Raw genomic sequence first — 23,245 nt, forward strand, 5'->3', positions numbered from 1 at the left:
TATATATATATATATATATATATATATATATATATATATATATATTTATTATATGTATTTATCTCCCAGTTGTTCAACCTGTGCTGCACCTCTGATGATCTCATTCCTAATCTTATCCATACTGAGAACCTCAACATCATTTCTGCCACTTCCAGTTCTGTCTCCTGTCTTTTTGTCCATGTCTCTGTCTCCAGACCATACAACATAGCTGGTCTCACCACTGTCTTGTTAATGTTTTCTTTGACCTTTGCTGACACTCTTTTGTCACAAATCACTCCTGAAACTTTTCTTCATCCACTCCATCCTGCCTGGACTCTCTTTTTCACCTCTATACCATTCCCCATTTTCCTGGACAGTGGACCAAAGTACTTGAAGTCCTGCACCTTTGTGACCTCTGCTCCTAGTAGCTTCACTGTTTCACCTGCTTCCCTCTCATTCACACATGTACTCTGTCTTACTATGTTATAAAAAGATCGTTTCCAGTTTCCAGCTCTCGACTCATCCACGGCTGCAGACAGTTGGATGCGACAGCGGAGCAGCCTTGTTTTGACAGGACGAGGCTCTGCTGTGGATTTAGCCGTAATAGGATTGGAGTTTTACAAACCAAAGTGAGGCTGTGCTCCTCATTCTAATGACAGTGATTATTTAATATTCATCTGACCTACTCTTTGAAAGGAGGGCAGTCGGTGTGTTTTTCCCCAGATCTGATAACGCCACCAAAGAACAATCGCAAGGAAAGTCCTTGTTATTTGCACTGCAGGTTGAATCCACTGCCTTTTTTTTAGAATATTACAAGTAAACATAAAAGATTAAATGACCTCAAGAAGGATTGGTCTTTTGTCACTGACTGCCTCTTCTTCCATAATTAGTTTTGTCTGTTACTGAGAGAAAAATGGGCAACTAGCAATGCATTCAGTGTGTATCCCTTAAACAGGGATCCTCAACCATGCACCTGTCTAGGACCATGCATCACTTCTTTTTCTGCTATTTCATTGTTTTGTATAAAACTGGTCCATAACACAAAAAAAAGCATTGGCTTAAAAATTTTAAATGTGCTTTCTAATACTGATGCTATAAAGCCATAAAGGCATCGTACTAAATGTTGGTTTGGCTTTAAAATATTCTCTTACGGATCTCTTACCAATCCTGCTAAAAAAAAAAACATGTCAGTACAAAGTCGACTATTTTTTCAGTACATTTACGTATTTTAGTTCAAATGTAAGAAAATGACCTCAGGTTGATGAAAATAGGCTAACAAAAAAATAAAAAAACGACAATGGCAATTTGGTTCTAAAAGCTGAAGGGAAGTTTAACGTGATAGTGTGACTGTTTATGAAGCATTCACACTATTGTGATCCATTTTTCTTCCATACATTTTTCGGCGCATTTCTTGTCCCAGTTTTCACTCTATTTCAAAACATCATAAATCAAAACGTTCAGCTCTTACAAGACAATCCTGCTATGACTTTTGGTATTGGTGCAATTTTAGTTTTAAGAAATATTTAGCCTTTTCTGACACTTTTTTCACATAGAAAATTAATTTAGCTCATTTTACATCTTTCAAATCTTTAGATCTGTCTACAACCTTTTATTGCTCCTTTCACATTTTGTTCTGCTTTCAGCTTCCTTGTGCAAATTTAATCCTCTTTTTAGCTAATATCAGCTGTTTTTTCAGCTGTTTTGTGCTCCTTTCACATTCTTTCTGCTAACTGCAACATTTTTGTGCTTCTTCTAACTTTTTCTGTGAATTTCAGTTTATACTCATTTCAGCTTTTTCTGCTATTTCAGCTGCTATTTAGCTATTTTATGCACATTTTTGCTTTTTCAGCTAATTCCACATTTTTTAGCTCATTTAAGCTATTTCCACTCCTTCTCGTAGGTAAAGATTATTTCTGCCTTTTCAGCTACTTTTTAGATGTTTTTAAATAAAAAAAATTAAATAATTTTTAGCTGATTTCCTAATTTTTGTACTAATTTCTGCTTATTTAAACCTAATTCAGCAAATGTGTGTTCTTTCTGCTTTCTTCTGCTCATTTAAGCTTGCTCTTTCATTTCAGCTACATCTCAGCATGTTTTTTTAAGTTAATTTCAGCTGTTTTCAGCAAGTTTTTCTGCAATAAGCATTCACTGCATTTTCGCAGGAAATGCAATTTCTCTAGTTCCATTTACAACAACAACGCTTTAATTCATCTTCGCTTCATAAAGGTTATTTAAGTCTTAGTTTTTAAGCAAGTTAGTGAGACACTTTGTGAAAAACGTGTAAATACAGTACTTAAGCCATGTTGGACGGCAAATTACGTGCACACTGTGTTCCGTGAATCTGCCAGTTTACTGTACTACAATGAAACCTGCATGCTGTGCCTTAATCTCCCATCAGGAACTGAATCCAGATGTTAATCCACTGTCTTTGTTTTTATCAAAATCTGTGCATCACAAAGCAACGGACACATCTTGTTTTAGGAACACAAGCTAGCTAGTTATGATAGCAAAGTTAAAAAAAAAAAAAGGAAACTAATGTTTTACTGCCTACTTGCCTATTTTGAGAGTACTTGGTGTTTACTCTAGTATTTTCTGAACAAAGAGCCTTTTGAGTGCAGGAAAAGCACTGGCATTTATTACTATTTCAGCAGTTTGATGCTTAGGTTTGAAACGATAAGAGGGAGTACCAATGTGGGACTGGTCTCTTGTTGTTTGCAGGCTGGAGAAAGAAGAGAGGCTGTGATTTCCAGTCTGGTTAAATATCTTGGTCCTGAGGCTGCATCATTCATCCACTACGAGGAGAAAGTAAGTACAACCCCTGTGAAAAATAAATCAAGTATGCTTTGTTCTAAAGTCAAACTTAAGCTTACAAAAAGGTTCTAGTTGATATTTAGTTGTTTTTCTTCTTAAACTCATATTTTATTCACAGTGGAACGTATTAAACATATCCGGTGTTTAAACTAAGAAGTCGCTCAAATTTTAGGGGAAATATAGAAGTTTACATTTACTAGCAATAACGCATCTCAAAAAGCTGTTCCTGGAGCAACAAGACTGCAAAAGTAAGTGGTACGAAAAAGAAACAACTGGAGGATCATTAAAAAAACAAACAAATTGGGTTAATTGGCAACAGGCCAGTATACGGACTGGGTTTAAAAAAACATTTGAAGCCGTATCTTTGGGGTAAAGATGGGCAGAGGTTTGACATTTTTTTTGGAAACCACAGACATCGTGTTGTCTGTACTAAACAAGAGAGGGGCCATCCGGCTGGTTTTGTAGCACACTGTTCAAAAGCCTGCCTCTATGATGGTATGGGGGTGCATTAGTGCCTATGACTTGAGCAGCATCTGTTAGAGCACCATAGGCGATCTAAAATATTACCATTATACTAAAATATTACTATATTACTAATTCTGGGCATGAGACGCTTTCTCCTCGCCTTCTGATTTATGAAAGGATCTAGGAACGAGGGGTCAGTTTGTCGCTGTCATATCTCTTAGCGACAAGCGAGGTAATAACATGGATCAATAAATGAAGGATAAGGCGGCTTCATGGCTAGAGGACATGACGACAACAGATGGCGTTTGACTAGCCGGTCACGATACGTAGAATGTCGTGGTGTCAACCAAACATTGAGATGTTGCGCTCCAAGCACTTCGCTCCAACCCTGCAGAGTTACACTCCAGACCTCCTTTGGTTCAAAGATCTCATCTTAAAGAGGAGCTCATCATTAATTCAATTCAATTCAATTCAAAAATACTTTATTAATCCTTTATTTTTCCTTTATCCTTTATTATGGCCATAAAACAGTTTTTGTGAAAGACGCCAACGTTTTAATTTGATCACTTTTCTGTCAATGCCTGTAGGAATTTACATGCTTGCACAATTTTATTATATATTTTCATCTTTATATATTTGTTAATAAATGCATTAAATAGTTTGAATTGTATTTGTCCAAAGCTGTAAAAAGAAGTTAATTTCTATTTCCCATAATTAAACCTATCAATGACTGTTCCACTGATATTATTGCACTGCGCACATTTATGTCTACGCATCAGTTTATTTTCACGTTCATGTTATATAATTAATGAATATATATACATAAATAGGAAAAACTAGGTCATTTTATTATTTTTTTTTTTTTTTGCTTTATTTTCTTGGTGTCCATTACCACATGGAGCAATACAAACAAAAAGTTTAATACAATTCAAGCTGACACATAATAGTAATAATGATGTTTTATTTCACGTAGTTTTTAGTCATATCAATAAAATGCTGAACTTTCTTTACCTGCTAAAACAAGTTTAAATGGTGAGCCAGCATTCATATTATTTCTTCTTTTAGCTACCATTTAGTTTTTTTTCTTTGTCTTTTAGCTAATGTTAACTTTGGCTGAGTTAACTTTAATGAACAGATTATTTAATAAAGTTATTAAAGTGAAAACAGCATGTCATGATAAAGGCGCACCATTTATTTGTTTTTAATCTTCACCGATTAAAAAAATACATTATTTTTTATTCATAATGTTTTAAAAAATCGTTTCCACCCTCCGTCCCAGACCTGTCCCGGTCCGTTAGTTTGCCGCGGTTCGGAGTCCGCGAGGCCGGGGCCCGGACCCCGGCTTCAACGAGTCGGCAGCTTCGAGTCAGAGTCCGAGCATGTATAGAGTCAGAGTCGGCTGTATGATGCTCCGAGGTGACTCCGCTCGCTCTGAATTTTATCGTCGGTCACCAAACACAAAAAAAACCCCCACCTGGACTTCAGCATTAGACCACGGTGTTGTCATTATTGTTTTTAAAATCTTCAAAATAGGTCCAGCCGCTGCTCCGAGCTCGAGTAATTGCAAATGGCGGATTGGGTGTTTTTTGAAAAATTTCTCAAAGATCCAGTGACTCCGCCCCTGACCAATCAGTGACCGACAGTGTTCTGACGTCACGTTTTGGTGCCGGCTCGGCACGCTTGGTACCCCAGAGAAATGGGTCCTGAGAAAAGGTCCGGTTCCGTGAAAAGTTGCTAATGGAAAAAGGCTTGGAGCCGTACTGAGCCGAGTCGAACCGTGCTGAAGACAGTTCACTCTCACTCACACCTAGGGACAATTTAGAGTCACCAATCAGCCTAACATGCATGTTTTTGGTCTGTGGGAGGAAACCGGAGCACCCGGAGAAAACCCACGCATGCACGGAGAGAACATGCAAACTCCACCCAGAAAGGCCCCCGGATGGGATTCGATCTTGCGACATTCTCGCTAAGAGGCAGCTGCTCTACCAACTGCGCCACCATGCCAACCACAATCTACCCAGCTTTCTTCTCCCTCACCCGAAATAAACCTTAATTTTTATGTTTTAGTTTAGTGCATTTCATCGTTTCTGAATCGGAAAGCTCACCGGTCTGATATGAAATGCTTTATAATGTGTAAATGGAAGGTAAGCAGGGAAATGGGAGGTGCTATGCACACACACAAACCAACCAGTAATACTACTCTACTGGGGGGGGGGGGGGGGGGCCCAAGCCGGGGAAATCTTTATTTTCTTTAAACCTGTCACAAAAAAAAAAAAAAAAAAACATTTAGCTCCTTTACATGATGGATGCAAGCAGCAATAGAATGTGAAACGGTCCATTACTCATGCAGATGCATGATTTTTGGTCCTCCACTACTTTCATACACCGTTTCTGAGAGGGAAGATCCAATGGAAGACCGCCTGAAGCCAACCAGAGGCTGTAGCGTTTAGGGAGGTATTATGGTTTCACTTTGCTGACAAAGAGACTCAAGGGGAACATCACTTTAAAGAACAATTACTTTGAGTGAAGAAAAGATGATAAATTCAATCTGCGCTGCTGACACAAAGATTTGCCTGGATTTTATTGGAGCCAAATTGTTATCAGATTTCTTTGGCATCTTTTTTTAATCACTGTTATTCACGTGTCGCTAGCAATAAAACATACAAATGAGAGTTCAGCAGATCATTTTAATTTCCTGTCTGTGTATTACTTGAGCCGGTACATGACGAGAAGAATGTTCATTCCTCTGCTTTTCTATTAGAGAGGAAAATTACAGGTTCGTGTCAGCGAGTTTACAATGAGCTATTAAATATTTAATAAGTGCAGTGTTTCTTCAAGGTTAACTGTTTTATAATGGTGGTAACCGTTTATGGTAACATGATTGGCCTCTCTGTGGGGATGTTTATCACCCACCATTGTAAGGCAGGCGAGAATGTTTTTACCTGTGTGTGTTTGTTTGTTTGTCTTAGTGTGATTCATTTACATTAGCTGAGCATATTATAAAAGTCTTACAAGCATCAGGGTGAGCCCAGGCCAAAATAACAAACAAATAGTATTTGATTAATTCTCTTACCTATGCACAATAATAAAACACAATTTCCTTACCTTCTTGCAAAAACAGGAGAAATATCTTAAAATAAAGGGTTGCTCACTTCTACAAACTACGGTGGCTTGAGGTGTAAATGAACATTTGACTAAACAGAATTACGTTTCAAAAAACGCAACAAAAATAACATTTGGAGAAAAATAAAAAACGTAATTAATTAGAAAAAAACAATTACATTGAGCCAAAGTGGAAGTGGCCGAAGCAGTAGTTGGAATCACATTTGAAAAAACCGAATTACATTAGAAAAAATAATTACCTTGAAGATCCTGTCGAGTTTTTTCAGCGTCGTATCTTCTTCTTTAAGCTTGAACAAAACATAACTCTACATTTTTGTAGGCTAAAGGCTAGCCTGCTAACTATACCTCAGCTGTGTGTGTACTGTACATTGTTCTATTGTTCTGTTTTATGATGTTAATAAAATCAAATAAAAAATACAAAAAAACAAAAAACAAACACCACTTCCAGTTTGGCCTAATGTGATTCCGTTTTTTTCAAATGTAAGTCCATTTAAAAAATGTGATTCCGGCCACTTCCGATCTGGCCACTTCCGCTTTGGCCACTTCCGCTTTGGCTTAATGTAATTCCGTTGTTGTAGTTTATTTATTTATTTATTTTTTCAAATGTAATTCCATTGTTAAAATGTGATTCCGGCCACTTCCGCTTTGGCCACTTCCGCTTTGGCCACTTCCGCTTTGGCCACTTCCGCTTTGGCCACTTCCGCTTTGGTCACTACCGCTTTTGGCTTAATGTAATTCCATTTTATCTAATGTTGTTGTATTTTTGTTGTTTTTTAAATATATAATTCTGTTTTTTCAAATGTTGTTCATTTACACCTCAGGGCCACCGTAACGAACTCCTCAAATAAATTGTTTACAAACAAACTAGTGGCTGACGTGGCACAATGGGTCAGGTGTGGCTGGTTGGGATGCGCAAAATGAATGGAAGCCGACGCCGTCACTTCCGCAGCTCGTCTTTATGCAGCCAATCTCTGTTCAGCTCCACTTTTTTCTCGTCCCATCATGGCTGATTACCTGGAATTTAATTTACTTACATTAGATTCACATACTCACTCAAAGCAATGCAACTGCAGTCCTAACATACACCAACAATTGTATACCGTAATTTCCAGACTATTGAGCGCAACCGAATTTAAGCTGCAACCACTAAATAATAAAATAATAATAATATTTGTACATAAATAGGCCATAATTGTCTATAAGCCGTGGGTGTCCACATTGTAATATGAGATATTTATACAGAAAGATTTTTAAAACTTATAATTATATATGTACCTGTTCACAATTACGTACAGTAAATGTTTTCTGAACAGTACCTGTAACACGGCTGGTAAAAAAACAAAAAAAGTTACAGTATCCTGTCAGGAAATCATTGGTCACTATCCTAATCTTCCTCCTGTGCACTGCACCCTTTTGAGATTGTGCTGTCCTCTTCATCACGCGGCTCCTTTCAAAACTCGTTGGTGATAAAGTATTTTTTGACCCTGCTCCATTGTCGGGCTCCACTGGCAGACTTGAGCAAAAGTTGCTCTTCGCCTGCGGCCAGTTTTGATAAACCATTTCCTGCCGCCAGTCATCCAATGCTCCCATCAAGCTCGGAGTGCCACGTTAATGCACGATTCACATTTATTTTGAGTGGCTGCAAATACTTCGTTGTGCCCCCAAAAGCACAATGGGGAGGGGAGAACGGGGAGTGGGGGAAACTTAGTTTACTTCCTTCCGCACTGTGACCTGTTCAGTAATTTTATTGGTCAGATTTAATTTTTTACCTTTATGTATGCAGGTAGTCTCACTGAGTCACAAGGACCCAGCCCCCAAGAAAGATGTGGATTGGGCAGCTATGTGAGCGCCCGGGTGTGATGAGGCCAACTGTTTTGGCGGCATGAAGCTTGTTAGCTCGTAAAAAAAAAAAAAAAAGAATCCTACCACTTGTATCTGCTGAACATATGTCAAACTACGTCAAAATTCATAAATAAAAGGGAGAAAAATCCATAAATTAGCCGCAGCATTGTACACGCTGCTTTGTTCAAACTGTGTGGAAAAATGTAGTGGCTTATACAATGGAAAATACGGTAACGGTAAAACTCTTTGTGATAATGAAAATTATTGGATGTGCATCTATAACTGATTGCCGTTTGGAGTCAACTCCGTTCAAGATGGCTGCCACAGTAATTTATCTTAGGGAACACAAAAACGGCTTATCACTCCGAGTGTTAACAGATGGCTTTAGATTTTGAAACGTAGCTTGAGAGTTAACAAAACGTTGTTGATCAAAATTGTTGAGTTTTTTTAAAATTTAATTAAGCTCATGTTAATGTCTTTATTGACCCAAGATATATTTTTATTGCTAGGTGGGCTTGGCAACAAATTAACAAAAATACTTTTGCAGTTTTTCATTATTTTCTTTACTTTGATATACGTATGCTCAGAAAAAGCTGTGCTGACTCTTTACTTTGAGGACAGCACAGAGTGTTTAAGTTGTGCAGCAGAGTGCTTCAAATGTCTTACCCACTGCGCTCTACATCAACAGCTGGAGTCCTCATAGATCAAGCCGAAGTCAACAATTGGAGGAATTGGTTGAAAGGTTTGCCTTGTAATGCTGTAAGGAACATTATAAATAAGGCTGCACTGTTGCATCACCACTGCATTTTCTGTATACCATTATTTAAAACAGAAATGGGCAAACAGCTGGATTTAACGTATTGTTTGATCATACCCATGAATAAAGCAAATGCACATTTCTGACTTTGTTTTTCATCACCAAAATATTAAAAACAATATAACATTTTTGCGTTTTACCTCAGTTTGCTGATGTGCAGGAGTTAATAAAGCCGTCAAATGAAGATACGGCACAACATCCTGCAGAAGGGCCATCTGTTCCCTTGGCTTCATCCGTCTCTTTATCTCCGCCTGATTTAGACCCGTCTTCCCCCTCACTCATTTCTTCTGTCTTGGATTTCTCATTCCTCAGCTCTAACCCTCTAATTTATCTGCCTCTCATGCAAACGCTCACATCCTTTTCTATTTTCATTCCTCACTCTCTTCCTGTTCAGTCCTAGAAGTTGAAACAGCACAACTTAAAAAAAGAAGATATCTATTTGTCATTGGAGTGCTTTGCAGGTTAGTTTAACTTTTGACTCAGTGAGTTTTGATGTGAAAGTGTCACTGAAACCTGGTTTACATGGCTGTTTGTAGTTTATATTAAGACATGAAGAATCAATGATGTAATTATACCTAATCTCATCATGGTATGATATAATGATTTGGTGTGGTGGTAGCTCAAAGTCATCTCTAACACGTTCGGAGCACTAAAAGATTGGGCAAGATTAGTTTTAAAACTTTGCCATTAACTATTGGAGCCAGCTATGTCTGTCTGTTAACTATATATATATATATATATATATATATATATATATATATATAGTATATGTTTTTCTTCTTTCGGCTGCTCCCTTCTTCAGTGGTCACCGCAGCGAACTAACTTAATGTTGTCGGTCCGGGGAGTTAAACGGCGACCTTCTGATCACAGGCCCATATTCTCTAACCTCTGCGCCACTACTCCCCCTGTTTGTTAGCAAAATATATCATGATTTAATACCTGCATTTTAATAAACTTTCAGGAATGAATAATTAGATGTCCCACTATAACTGATCAACTTTGGACTCGAGCCAATTCAAGATGGCCGCCACTGCCACCTGACCTTGGTTAAATTTGCAAATATTGTCGAAATTTGATGTAGTAGCTGAGAGTCATCCCCCCCCCACAAATCTTGCAACTTGGAATGGGATTGCACATGAATTTATTTAGTAGATTTGACCAGAACAGCAAGAATGCCACGATTATTTTTCAAAATAAGATAAACTCCTGCATGAAAACCAGTGATATGCATTCCTTCATGGAAAATCTAGGCCTTTGATTGGATTAGGGTTAGGGTTAGGGTTACAAAAATTACTCTGATTGAACGTAACTTATTTTCATTATTTAACTGTTTTGATCTACTCTAACGTCTTTAGTTTTACCGCTACGTTCTCTTATCTTTAAATGTCTTTTGTTGTATTTTTTTTTCAGCTGTTCAGTCAGAGAGCTGCCAGTTTTATGTCAAAAGTCTCTCCAGGGTAGAAATGAAAAATGAATTGGAACTAGTAAGGCTGCTTAACGGGGATGTTTTGCTTGAACGGATGGGATGTCGTGGTGGCACAGGGGCAGCTGTCTCCATTTTGGCCGAGGCTGAACCCATTACTTTAGAATTCACAGTAATATCTGTATTACTCCATGATTAATTGCCATTTTGTTTTTGCTTTCAAGGACTGGGCGAAGGAGGATTATAGTGGTGGCTGCCCTGTCAATGTCATGGCACCAGGGATGCTAACGTATTACCACCCCAGCCTGAGGAAGCCATGTGGCAGGTAATTACTCCGCTGATGACAAAAACTTATTCCCCCATCCTTTGCATTCTCACCATGTAAATTATACAGTCTTGTTAACCTTTGTCACGGTTCTAAATCTTTCAAGTGAGTCTTTTTTAGAAACTAAATTTAGGACTTTAGTGTTTAATGAGCACCCTCATTCTTCTCCCGACAACTGGCTGAGAGGTACTGACTATTTACTAGATGTGGATTCTATTTTTATATTGCAGAAACAATGTTTATACTTCTCCCTTCCACCAGGATATTACTCACTTTCACCCACTTCCTACAAATCATTGGGATAAGTCATGAAGGTGCCTTTAATGTATAAATCTATTAGTCTGGTACTAAAAGAAATGGCAAGAGGTCATCAGGAGGTGCATTCTCTTAAGAAAATGTCCTACAATCCATTTCTAATAGCCTGTACAATGATGCACAAGGATTCAGGAATTGCATTTCCATAATGACATCGAATCCATGGGGAGCAGGGGGGAAGCTCATTACATGACGTGACTCGAACAGCAGCAAGGGAATGCCAGCCCTTTTCTTCATTCCTTCCCCCATATCGGTAATGGATTTCCAAGGGCATGCTATGACCTTGACACACGCAAAGCACAAGAAACAAAGACGGTAAAAGGGATGCTGCAGGTACTTTGATCAAATTGTTTTTCATTTCATAACATACCATGTTAGCATTTTGATTTTATATTTGTTTTTTTTTATATCGAACTACAGATTACTGTAATGTTTTTTACGCATAATAAGCGTAACTGGTCAGAGTATGGGATGAAAGAGTGAAGCAGAAGCTAGCCAATCCTTTGTTCATTATGACCTTGTATTTGGAGATTATCAGTACACAATAGATACTTTTGTTGTTTTTCATTGTTTTACATTTGTTAGGCAAGTGGTCATCATAACCACTTGACCTGACTCTTTACTTTATATATGCTTCCATTAGGTAAAGTTATTAGGGTTAGGATTGGGTTAGGGTATAAACAGCATGGGATACATTTTCATTGTTATGCTGATGATACTCGGTTATATTTGTCCATGAAACCCAATGAATCTAATAGTTTTTTTTAGACTACAGGCATGTCTTAAAGACATAAAAACCTGGATGACCCTAAATGTTCTACTTTTAAACTCGGACAAGACTGAGGTTTTGTTTTTGGACCTGAGCATCTTAGGAATACATTTTGCAGTGTTTCACCAACTCTGGGGGGCATTAATTTGGCCTGCAGTTCTAAAGTTAAAAAACTGAGATGACTTCAGCTGTGACTTGGCAATATAAAATAAACTGCATTGAATTTACCAATCGGGGAACAGCTTTTCAATACTTTTATCTTAGAGTGAGCAGTATATCTGTGGGTTTAGAACAGCAGTCTGTGCCATTAAATCTGCTAAGAATATCAAAGATTCCTCAGAACTTGTAAATGTTGTGTTTTTTTGTATCGGAGCCTGCAGTGAAGTTTGTTCCTGTGCCAATTGGAATGGTTAAGCTAATATTAAGATACATATAGGGATTTGAGGCTATAACTAAAAGGTATGAATTTTAATTTAACCTTTAGCATAAACTCCTAATTAGCTAAAATGAACTTAATCATGGCTTGTTTTAGAGCTGTCATTTCTAACCCGGAGTCCGGCCCCACTCAACCCAGATTAGGGCTGGGCCAGTCCATAAAAATGTGTAGGCCAGGTCGGTGTCGGGCTTTTGATTGTGTCAGCGGTTGTGCGCGGTTGATGATCCAATTATATGGCAACATGGTTTGCTATACATCCACCAGCCACACGTGGCCATTTGACTGCGTGCTGACCAGCCTTGAAAGAGGTAAAAAGTTCAGTTAAGCTTCAGCTGGAACTACTGTCAGGCAGCGATCCATCAAAGCCCAAATGGATGTTCATTCAGTCGCTGCACTCAGCGGATGCGTGCGTCCGACGACCCAAACAGGTGAGATCACAAGATATCCGACATGTCAGAGCAGGGTCCATGTCTGAATAATGCAGAATGTGGGCAGAAGCAGGGATTTAATGCACTTTGATGACCATGAAAGGACAAACACCCCCTCAGCTCCGATCTTCTGCCCCCTTTACTCAGCCGCACGCATCCGCCGACTGTTAATAACTATATAAGCAGTCAAAGTGTAATTAAAAATGTCTTCTTTTTTTTTCGGGTTTGACCTGTAATTACTGCTTTATTACTGAGTGGGCAAGTGGTAGGACTATCTAACCATTTAATGTAAAATCATGTCCACATTAGAGGACAATTTTTCCAAAACTATCTCTATTTAGGAAAAAAATACTATATCTACACAAACATGCAAGAATGGTGGTTCCCTTTTTTTATTATCTATGAAACTAGTTTTCAAAAATATTTGTTTTGTGCTTCTAATACTGTTTTAGTGTGGCTTCAAGGTTGAAACACAAAAAACTATTTTGTAGAACTATTCCATTGTATAAATATAAAAAAAATTAAAAAGCTTAGACACGTTTAGGAACTTGTTGTGCTTCAAGGGAACTTTCAAATGCAAATATTTTAACAATTAAAATATTTTCATGTTAGAACAATTTTTACAATATCTAGGTTGGTTTATTCCACTGTTTTACTTTTTGTATTATTCTCAATCTTCCTTAACAAAAGTAAGAAGTTAGCGTTGTGTGCAGATGTCTGTAGCAAGCTCGGTAACTAGTAATGCAACATACTGAATCTCTGGCAAAAACATAATGCATGTGTTTCTGTGGGAAAAAAAAGATGGGAGTTGATGTAATAGATTTATTAAGGGGTCATGGGAACCTTCAGTAGCTTGGTGAAGGACAATGTGATACACTGGAGGACGGGACAGAGCTTTTGGAATTAGTTCATCTGCAAATTGGGGAATACTCGTATTTAAATGTGTGCTGATTCGTTTGCAAAGGCAAAAACGTGGTAAAGATTTATAAAGGTAAACAAGTAGTCTGTAAAAAGTTAAAATATATAAACTCATTCGCTCTTAAATTTGTATATTTTATTTACATCTCTTCTTGCTTTATTTGACTTTAGTATAGATTTACTCAACAGTTAAAGTACCCTTAAGCTAATGTATATTTATGCACATGCAGTGTATGATCCTGCACTTGATTGACAGTCTGCTTTGGCAAACATACCAGGAGACTTATTAAGATTTTAAAATGTAGTCCACCTTTCATCACAGACAGATCCTGTTATCACCAAGCTTGTTGGCATTTCAGTCAGGCATCAAGCTGTTACAGCCTCTATTGATGAAGTCTCTTGTTAGTCTTATTAGGAAATAAAAATGTTTCCGAATGTTCTCACTGCAACTTCAGCACACAAGACCTGGCTTCTCCGTTGTTTTACTCATCTGATCCCTGTTTATATTCTCGTAGCATGCATGTGTGCAGTTTATTGACACCTGACTCTTCAGCACCATCGTAGACGATGTGTATTCTGGATCAAACCTGTTTGTTGCTGAGACCTTCAGTTTCCTGTTCAGAAACTATAAATTAATCATTAAGGATGCTGGCCATTGCAAGATGCGGAGGGGAGGCCTTTTCTTGATTTGTGGTTTGGTGGACACTGATGAGGGCTGGTGGAGGTTCAGAGAGTCCAAAAAGCATGAGTGATGGTTTGGTGTATTCATGAGCGTGAATCTGTCCAATCAAATATGAAGTATGGTGTAAAAAGTCTTGTCAGTTATTTATTTTCTTCCAATTGTCTCAACCTTTATATAACCAATCAAATCAGTCTTGATCAATAGTTAAAAAACAATTAGAAGGCATTTTAAAGTTTTGTTTTGGATGTGGACCATTCATTTGTCTTCTGTCCAGTGCTTGACCATTTCAACTTTTCTTCTTTGTTAGGCAATGACTTATAAATCATCAAGGCATAAAAAGGCATCTAAATTCAAGAAATGAACCAAGACTTTTTTTAATTGGATTTTAGACTCCTTGATATCAGCAGCCTGTCACAAAGATACAATTAGTTCTCTTCATTTTAAATGAACCTTGTAAAAATACCAAATATAACACACACACAATCCTGCAATGTGATTTTCAAAGAGTTATTAGGTATTAACTATTGTACTGAACATTATCCGCTGATGAAAGCTTCGTCTTTCGGATTCATGTGCTCCGCTTGTCTAATTTTCTAAGTAAATATTTTTCAATGTGCTGTCATATTCAGTTCAGTACAAGGACTGGACTGAAAAAGTGAAAAAGCAGCCTAAGTCTAACATCAACAGCCCAACGTTTTCAGTTATTTTACAAATTACAGGTAATCATAAACAGCTGTCAAGGTAACAAACTGATTTGTGTTTGTTTTCAAGAGGTGAGGAAAAACTTAGAATGCATAAAATTGTCTTTATAAGTCACATCTACAAACCGGATTCCAAAAAAGTTGGGACACTAAACAAATTGTGAATAAAAACGGAATGCAATGATGTGGAGATGGCAAATGTCAATATTTTATTCGTAATATAGCATAGATGACAGATCAAAAGTTTAATCTGAGTAAATGTAACATTTTAAAGGAAAAATATGTTGATTCAAACTTTCACAGTGTCAACAAATCCCAAAAAAGTTGGGACAAGTAGCAATAAGTTGCTGGAAAAAGGAAATTGAGCATATAACGAACAGCTCGAAGACCAATTAACACTAATTAGGTCAATTGACAACATGATTGGGTATAAAAAGAGCTTCTCAGAGTGTCAGTGTCTCTCAGAAGACAAGATGGTAAGAGGATCACCAATTCCACCATTGTTGCGCAGAAACATAGTGCAGCAATACCAGAATGGTGTTACCCAGCATAAAATAGCAAATACTTTTAAGTTATCATCATCAACCGTGCATAACATCATCAAAAGATTCAGAGAATCTGGAACAATCGCTGTGCGTAAGGGTCAAGGCCGTAAAACTCTACTGGATGCTCATGATCTCCGGGCCCTTAAACGTTTCTGCACCTCAAACAGGAATGCCACTGTCAAGGAAATAACAGAATGGGCTCAGGAATACTTCCAGAAAGCATTGTCAGTGAACACAATCCACCGTGCCATCCGCCATTGCCAGCTGAAACTCTACAGTGCAAAGAGGAAGCCATTTCTAAACAAGCTCCACAAGCTCAGACGTTTGCACTGGGCCAGGGTTCATTTAAAATGGAGTGTGGCAAAATGGAAGACTGTTCTGTGGTCAGATGAGTCACGATTTGAAGTTCTTTATGGAACACTGGGACGCCATGTCATCCGGACCAGAGAGGACAAGGATAGCCCAAGTTGTCATCAACGCTCCGTTCAGAAGCCTGCATCACTGATGGTATGGGGTTGCATGAGCGCTTGTGGCATGGGCAGCTTGCATGTCTGGAAAGGCACCATTCATGCAGAGAACTATGTTCAGGTTCTAGAACAACATATGCTCCCATCTAGACGTCCTCTCTTTCAGGGAAGACCCTGCATTTTTCAACACGATAATGCCAGACCACATTCTGCAGCAATCACAACATCATGGCTACGTAGGAGAAGGATCCGGGTACTGAAATGGCCAGCCTGCAGTCCAGATCTTTCACCTATAGAGAACATTTGGCGCATCATAAAGAGGAAGGTGCGACAAAGAAGGCCCAAGACGATTGAACAGTTAGAGGCCTGTATTAGACCTGAATGGGAGAGCATTCCTATTTGTAAACTTGAGAAACTGTCTCTTCTGTCCCCAGACGTCTGTTGAGTGTTGTAAGAAGAAGGGGGGATGCCACACAGTGGTAAAAATGGACTTGTCCCAACTTTTTTGGGATTTGTTGACACCATGAAATTTGGAAATAACAGATTTTTCCCTTAAAATGATTCATTCTCTCAGTTTAAACTTTTGATCTGTGATTTGTGTTCTATTCTGAATAAAATATTAGATGTTGGCACCTCCACATCATTGCATTCAGTTTTTATTCACAATTTGTTTAGTGTCCCAACTTTTTTTGGAATCCGGTTTGTAACAACCACGGTAGCCGAAGCACACTTGAAAATGGCACGTTGCTGCTTCGAGGCATGCAGAACTAGCATTCCAAAGTGGTGACTTTTTCTTTTCATCTTTTGTTTTTATAGGTGGTAGAACACATTGGTCTTCAGTAAAAAGACCTTTGAAAGGAAAAAAAAGCTTTATAGTTGTTCAGTGATACCAGCTAGAATGGAGTTGAAGCTCATTCTGTAAAACACTTTAAAAAATCTTTGGCTGAATCAAACTGAAATAGAGATTATGATGAATAGTCACCCACATGATTATAGCGTGATCTCTATCTGCTGACTGAATCATTCTATCATGGGCCAGTTGGTTAGTGTGTTCCATTCATCTTGCATGTCATCACCAGCATATGTAATGGGAAAGGACAATGGCATGGCATTAACAGTATAAACTAAACAAACAACCAGAAACAGATCCTGATTCATGCTCAATCATCAAGGTATGACAATCCAACAAAGTTAAGTCAGGTCCTCTGGACAGTTTCAAATTTTTTTTTTTTTTTTTTTTTTTTTTTTGTTAAGGAGCCATCCAGAGCATCTGACTTAACTTTGTTGGAATCAGAAAATGGGTTTCTTTAGTTATTTTTCATTGTTAGACTACATGTCCTTGGACTATCCTAATTATTTCCTGCCTCTTATGTAAAAATCTGTTTGTTTGTTTATTATTGTTTGTTAGCAAAATATCATATGAACTGGTCAATTAATTTTAATGAAGCACTCAAAGTAATGAGAAGTTGTGCATCTAACCTAAATCAAGATGGCTGCCATAGCTAATGCACATTAGCAAACACACAAATGTCTCATTTTAAGTCGTTTTTACAGATCTTAAACTCTAATAATGGTGCTAAAGGAGTGTACTTGGAGTACACAATTTCGTTCCACCTCATGTACCACGTGTGATGCGAATGACAAAGAAACTTGAACTTGAATTTGAAAATGTGTCTCTACCACATACTCTTAAGTGCCAATAGATTGTGCAAGATCTCTTGTTTAAACTTTGGCATCTAATGCTTGCAGGCAATATGCATTCTGAGATGGGGTAGATGTAGGGCAGCCGACTTGGGACCTGAAAGTCCCAGGTTCGCTCTCCAGCCATTCCCACGTGTCGTGGTTTCTGAGCAAGACACCTTATCCCTAATTGCTCCCCGGACACATACATAGCTGCCCACCGCTCCACCTGGGTGCATCCCAGGTGTGATGGGCTAAATGCAGAGAAACAATTTTGCCATTGTATGGGAACATAGTGATGACGGCACGTAGCACTTACACTTGTTGGTTTTGTTATACAACTAAATTAAATTTGTCTTGCATTTTTAATTAAAAGTACTTTACAAGAGAAATTGTGACAAACCGCATAGCATGTTGCATGTTATTAAAAAAAATCTCACAAATGGAACACTTAAACTGGATACAACCAAGGTCAAATAACTACAGCATGCATTCTGAGCTGAAAAAAACGGATACAAAATAAACGGCTTTGCGACAATGGAGAGCTTATATAAAAATTAAAAGTACCCACACAATATCAAGATGCTTTTCAAATAATCGTAACATTTTTTTTTTTTTTTTGTAGAGACTAACAGCAGTTAAGAGAAAGCTGTTCCATAAATGTTCAGGTCTTTGGAAGAAGAAATATGGTGACTGTAAGAAATATAAAATACAACTCAGAACCTCAGAAACCTTGAGATGAACTTGGTTCATAAGGGAACACATTTCTGTCAGAGCAACTGGGAGGTGGGAAGAATGGCAAAGGTGAAAGGTGTTCCCATACAATTAGAATTTTAATGAAAATAATTGGTAGCAAAAAGAGTTTTTACAGTTAGTATGGTAAAAGAAAACCTTAGTGGGTTAATTAACAGCACAGGAAGTAAGTATGTGTTTGGCCCATACAAATGTTTTGCATTGGGCATCTTCATGTATGTGCATGTTTATTTTCCTTCCTGACTCGTGTACAGTCTATGCTTTGAGCTGCATGCCAATGTCTGCAGAGAGCTCCAAGTAGACCCTTGCAAATGAGAGCAGATGGTAAAATTTACTCGACGTAAAGCAAGCAGGATGCCTGCAGCCACTCTGACACTCGGATCATAAACTGGCCTCGCTGCGGCCTCTTTACTTCTGCAGAGCCGCTGTCTCCTACCTCTTGGGAATTGGACACTTTTTGACCTCAATGTGTTTGTTTCTTTATAGCTAGGTTTCTAGATTTAACACAAGATGGATTTTTTTTAATCTATTTAAAAAACATATTTTGTAAGTTACGTTAGTGCCAAATCAGTCTGGCTCATGCTGACACCATGTAGCACATGATGCACACCAACGTTCATATTCAACCTGAGCAGTACGGAACCCTGTCTTCTTAGATTAATAGAAAACTGGAGCGGAAGGAAAGTGAATGAGCGGAGACACATTTATTGTGCTTTTCTAGTGAAAAAGCCCTACAGGACTGAACTGGCTTAACCAAATTTGTTGAGCATATAGATTCAATACACAGACCCCAATAACCAACACAAAGTTTTTGAAGTGCTAAGTTAAAGATTGTACCTGAAAGAAAGTCTTCTTTTATCAACACTTTTTCAAAATGCGTTCTTTATAAAAGCAAAGTTTACATTCTTTATCTTACCATTGGCTGGGGTCAAAAGAAATACCACAAATGGGTTTTATGAAGAATATACTACTCATCAGCCCATTCATCTTGCAGAGTATCATCTGTTTAATGATTCAGAACACCATTATACCACTCCACTCAATGCATGTGCCCATTCAGACCCCTTAAATGTCCACAGGATGTAAAGTGGAAATGTGTGTCACAAGATGATGTGAAAAGTCGTCTGGTTTAGTGAGGCAGTTAATTAGGATTTAGTGATTCGGCAGAGAGTGTATGGATTCAGAGTAGCTTCATTTGTATGTTGCTTACTTTTAATTAGCACTTTTCAGGGTAAAAGAATTCAGATTGATTGACAAGCTAACAGCTAGTCTGAGCACCAGATTAGCTCAACAGCAAATTTGCAAATTCACATTAAAAAGTTGTTTTAAAAATCTGTGTAATTCAAAATGTACAACAAAATAAATGTTATATAATGGCATTTTGAAGTTGTTTTAAAATAGCAGCCATTCTACTTTAGTTTGAACTCATTATCTTGTTGTTCTTGTCTGAACTGAGCTACTTACAACAGATAAGATAACTAGCTTTCAATTATTATTTATTTTTAATGTATGTTTAAGTAAAAATTTGTTAAACTTATCTGTGTCAGTTTAGGTCTTTAACAAGCCTAGACCTTGTAGATATTGTTTGAACATTATACTGAAAAGACGAATCTTGGCTGCTCATCTCAATATTTTTTTAGTTTCTTATTATTTCCTGCTGCCATGAATGATGAGCAACATTGTAATTGCCACTGTGTGTGCATTTGTTTGTCTGGTAGCAATATATCTCATGAACAGGTGAATGCATATTAATGAAAATCTCAAAGTAATGTTTGGATGTAGATCAACAGTTTGCAGCGTTAAGCTGATTCCAGATGGCCACTAAGACTTATTAACCTTGTCAAACAAAAACATGTCAATAACTGTATTTTTTACTAATTTTAAGCTAAAAATATGGTGTGCTAGTAGCTGACAGTCTTCCCCAAATCATGTCAAGCGCTTAAAGATTGCATAATGTGTCTAACAAGGTTGAGTCAGGTCCTCTGGATGGATTCTTCTTTGCTGAAAGAAGAATCCATCCAGAGGACCTGACTCAACCTTGCTAGATTCATCTACCTGGATTATTGAGCATGCACCAGGTCATTGCACAATATTTAACCCTTCTCCTTGGCTAAGAACAAAAAGGACCGGACAGTTGTTCGGTGGTCCAACATCCTTTTCAGATGAATGTTAATGCTCCATTTCATTTGTAACTGAAGGTTCCCAAGTGTGGCAGAAGAGTGGTGAGGCACAGAATCAAAGCTAAATGAGGTGCAGTGTGAAGTTTCAACAGCCATGATTAGGGGAGCTATGTCATCAGCTGCTTGTGGTTCGAGTCTTATCAAGACAACGTTAACACAGCCGTCTACCAGAACATTTTAGTGTTTCACACCAAACTTTATGCTGATTTCATTTTCCAGCAGGACTTGGCACCTGCCCATAAGTACGGTACCTGCTTTAATGGCCATGGTATCGGTGTGATGGAGTGACCAGAAACTCCACCTGACCTAAGCCCATCTAAGGGATTTTGTCAAGAGGACAATGAGAGACATTGAACCCAACAATGCAGACGTTGGGTTAAAGTAACCTGAGTTTACATAACACCTCAGCAGGTCCACAGGCTAATGGCCCCCATGCCATGCCATATTGATGCAGTAAATTCATGCTAAAGGAGTCTGACCAAGTACTGTGTACATCAGTAGGCCAACATTTATTGGTCCTCTTTAATATTCTGATTTTTCTGAGAAACATAATGTTGAGTTTTCATCAGTCGTAAGCCATATTAATCAAAATGAACAAAAGCAAATACTTGAAACACATCACACTGTGTGGAATGACTTTATATACAGTAACGAGTTTCACTTTTTCCATTTACTCACTGTAATAATTAATCTTTTAAATTATATCATTTGAGATGTGCCTGTCTGTATAAATAATCAAAAAATGCTGGGTCACTTTTATATTAAGCATATCTTCATTAGTTCTTTATTTTGTTTTATCTATATTTGTTTCTCATGCTCCCACTCAGCACATTTGATCAAATATTTTTTAACAGTTGTTTAGAAGATGACCTGAAATGTGTAATTATATTTCCTGAGTGCCACTATTCCATCATTCAATTCAATTCAGTTTATTTATATAGTGCCAAGTCGCAACAGAAGTCTTCTCAGGGCACTGACCAGAAACATCCATGTACATAAAATGTTAGTTGATAACATTATTTATCTGAGGAGCAGACTGCTTTGAGTCTTCATCACAAACTCTCATCCTGAGCAAGGCAACACTGGAAAGGAAAAACTCTCACGAGACTCCATTTTTATTCTCATCTATTAAAGATGAATAATATACAGTTCTAGCTTTACAGAGAGCTTTATTATATGTTAGCAGGCTATCTCTCCATGATAAATAAAATCATTGACTGTGCTGATTAAACTGGTTGATTTTTCTGGACCTACAGGATCCACTGGGCTGGCACAGAGACGGCCACACAGTGGTGCGGCTACATGAGCGGTGCCATTCAAGCGGGTCAGCGAGCAGCTCTGGAGGTGTTGGCTGAAGTCTGCCATGTGGTTCTGACCACAGAGGAGCAGGAAGCGCTGCAGCAGGGTCAAATCGTCAGGAGTCCACCGTCCAAAACCATGTGTCTGTTCACAAGAAAATCTGTGGTAATGGCAACACTGACCATGAGTGCTGTTCTCCTCCTGGCTCAACGGCCCCATGTACTGATAAAGATCAAAACTTTCTTGACAAATACCTTTTCTGCAAGCAAGCACAGTATACTGCAAAACATGTAAAAGTTTGAATGGAAAAGATTTGAATGCATAAGTTTGTACACATACAGTAAATCCTTAGTGTGTGTATTTTTCTTTTTCTCAGTAATTTTAACTGTGATTGAATTCATGATTCATCCTGAAAACCCTGGGCTTCAAAATCGACATGTATTGTTTAAACAGGTTTGCAGGGACAAAACAGAGCTTTTATGCCTTACACTGTTTCCCAGATTGCCATAAAACCTGCATGAAAGGCTTGGAGTAGAGCCACGAGCACATTTGTTCTCCCACGAAACACCAACAAATATCTGAATGAGTGCAAGACGGATGAAGCAGGATGACAATGATAACACCCTGGACTAAGTGATTTAATCAATATCACAAGATTGTGCAGTCGATTGAAAGGATTTTTGACAGCCCTTATGTCTTCTCTAGAGAGGACCTCAAAAAGCCCACTAATCATGGCATAGCTGTCTGCGCCTCAATCGGCGCCACGGCCTGCGATTTGTCTGTTATCACTGGCTTGCACTGAATCAAGTGCTTTTTTTCTCTGTGGTTTGATTTCAAGCCAATAAACTGAAACGTAGCCAACAAACTAAACGTGTTTGAAGTTTTTGCACATTTGATAACTGCTCTTTTTAACCAATGAGAAATGTTTTTAGCATTAACTCAATGTAACAATTACTGTTGACTAAATTGACCCCAATAGGAGGTTCCCTCATTGCAAACTCAAGACATCCTTGTGATTAATATACCATCTGGGAGGCTGGCAAGTCCTCATGATGGTGGCTATTTTTTAAATCATACAGTTTAATCCACCTATAGTTTCAAAGATTAAAAGTGAGCCTGTAGAAAAGTCAAATTTCTGCATGCATTAGCTGTAATGTCTGTCTTACACATGCCTCTCCTAAAGGGAAAGTTCAGATCTTTACAAGTGGTTTGTGGAAAGGTATTGTTAGCATTTTAAAATAACCCACATTTCAAAATTTTATAGAAATTCACAGAAATCTTATTTTC

At 38.0% G+C, this 23,245-nt stretch overlaps 1 protein-coding gene across 1 annotated transcript in view; it reads left to right on the forward strand.

Moving 5' to 3' along the window:
- Positions 1-22,723, forward strand: part of si:ch211-127i16.2 (probable flavin-containing monoamine oxidase A) — a 77,925-nt gene extending 55,202 nt beyond the window's left edge. The window contains exons 10-12 of the mRNA XM_037691813.1: positions 2,698-2,784; positions 10,685-10,785; positions 21,916-22,723. Of these exons, the coding sequence (XP_037547741.1) occupies positions 2,698-2,784; positions 10,685-10,785; positions 21,916-22,252 (525 nt within the window). The 3' untranslated portion in view covers positions 22,253-22,723. The remainder of the gene's footprint in view (positions 1-2,697; positions 2,785-10,684; positions 10,786-21,915) is intronic.
- The last annotated feature ends 522 nt before the right edge of the window (positions 22,724-23,245 follow it).

The sequence above is a fragment of the Nematolebias whitei genome, chromosome 18, assembly GCF_014905685.2.
Source record: "Nematolebias whitei isolate Nwh7 chromosome 18, NemWhi1, whole genome shotgun sequence".
NCBI classification, from domain to species: domain Eukaryota; kingdom Metazoa; phylum Chordata; class Actinopteri; order Cyprinodontiformes; family Rivulidae; genus Nematolebias; species Nematolebias whitei.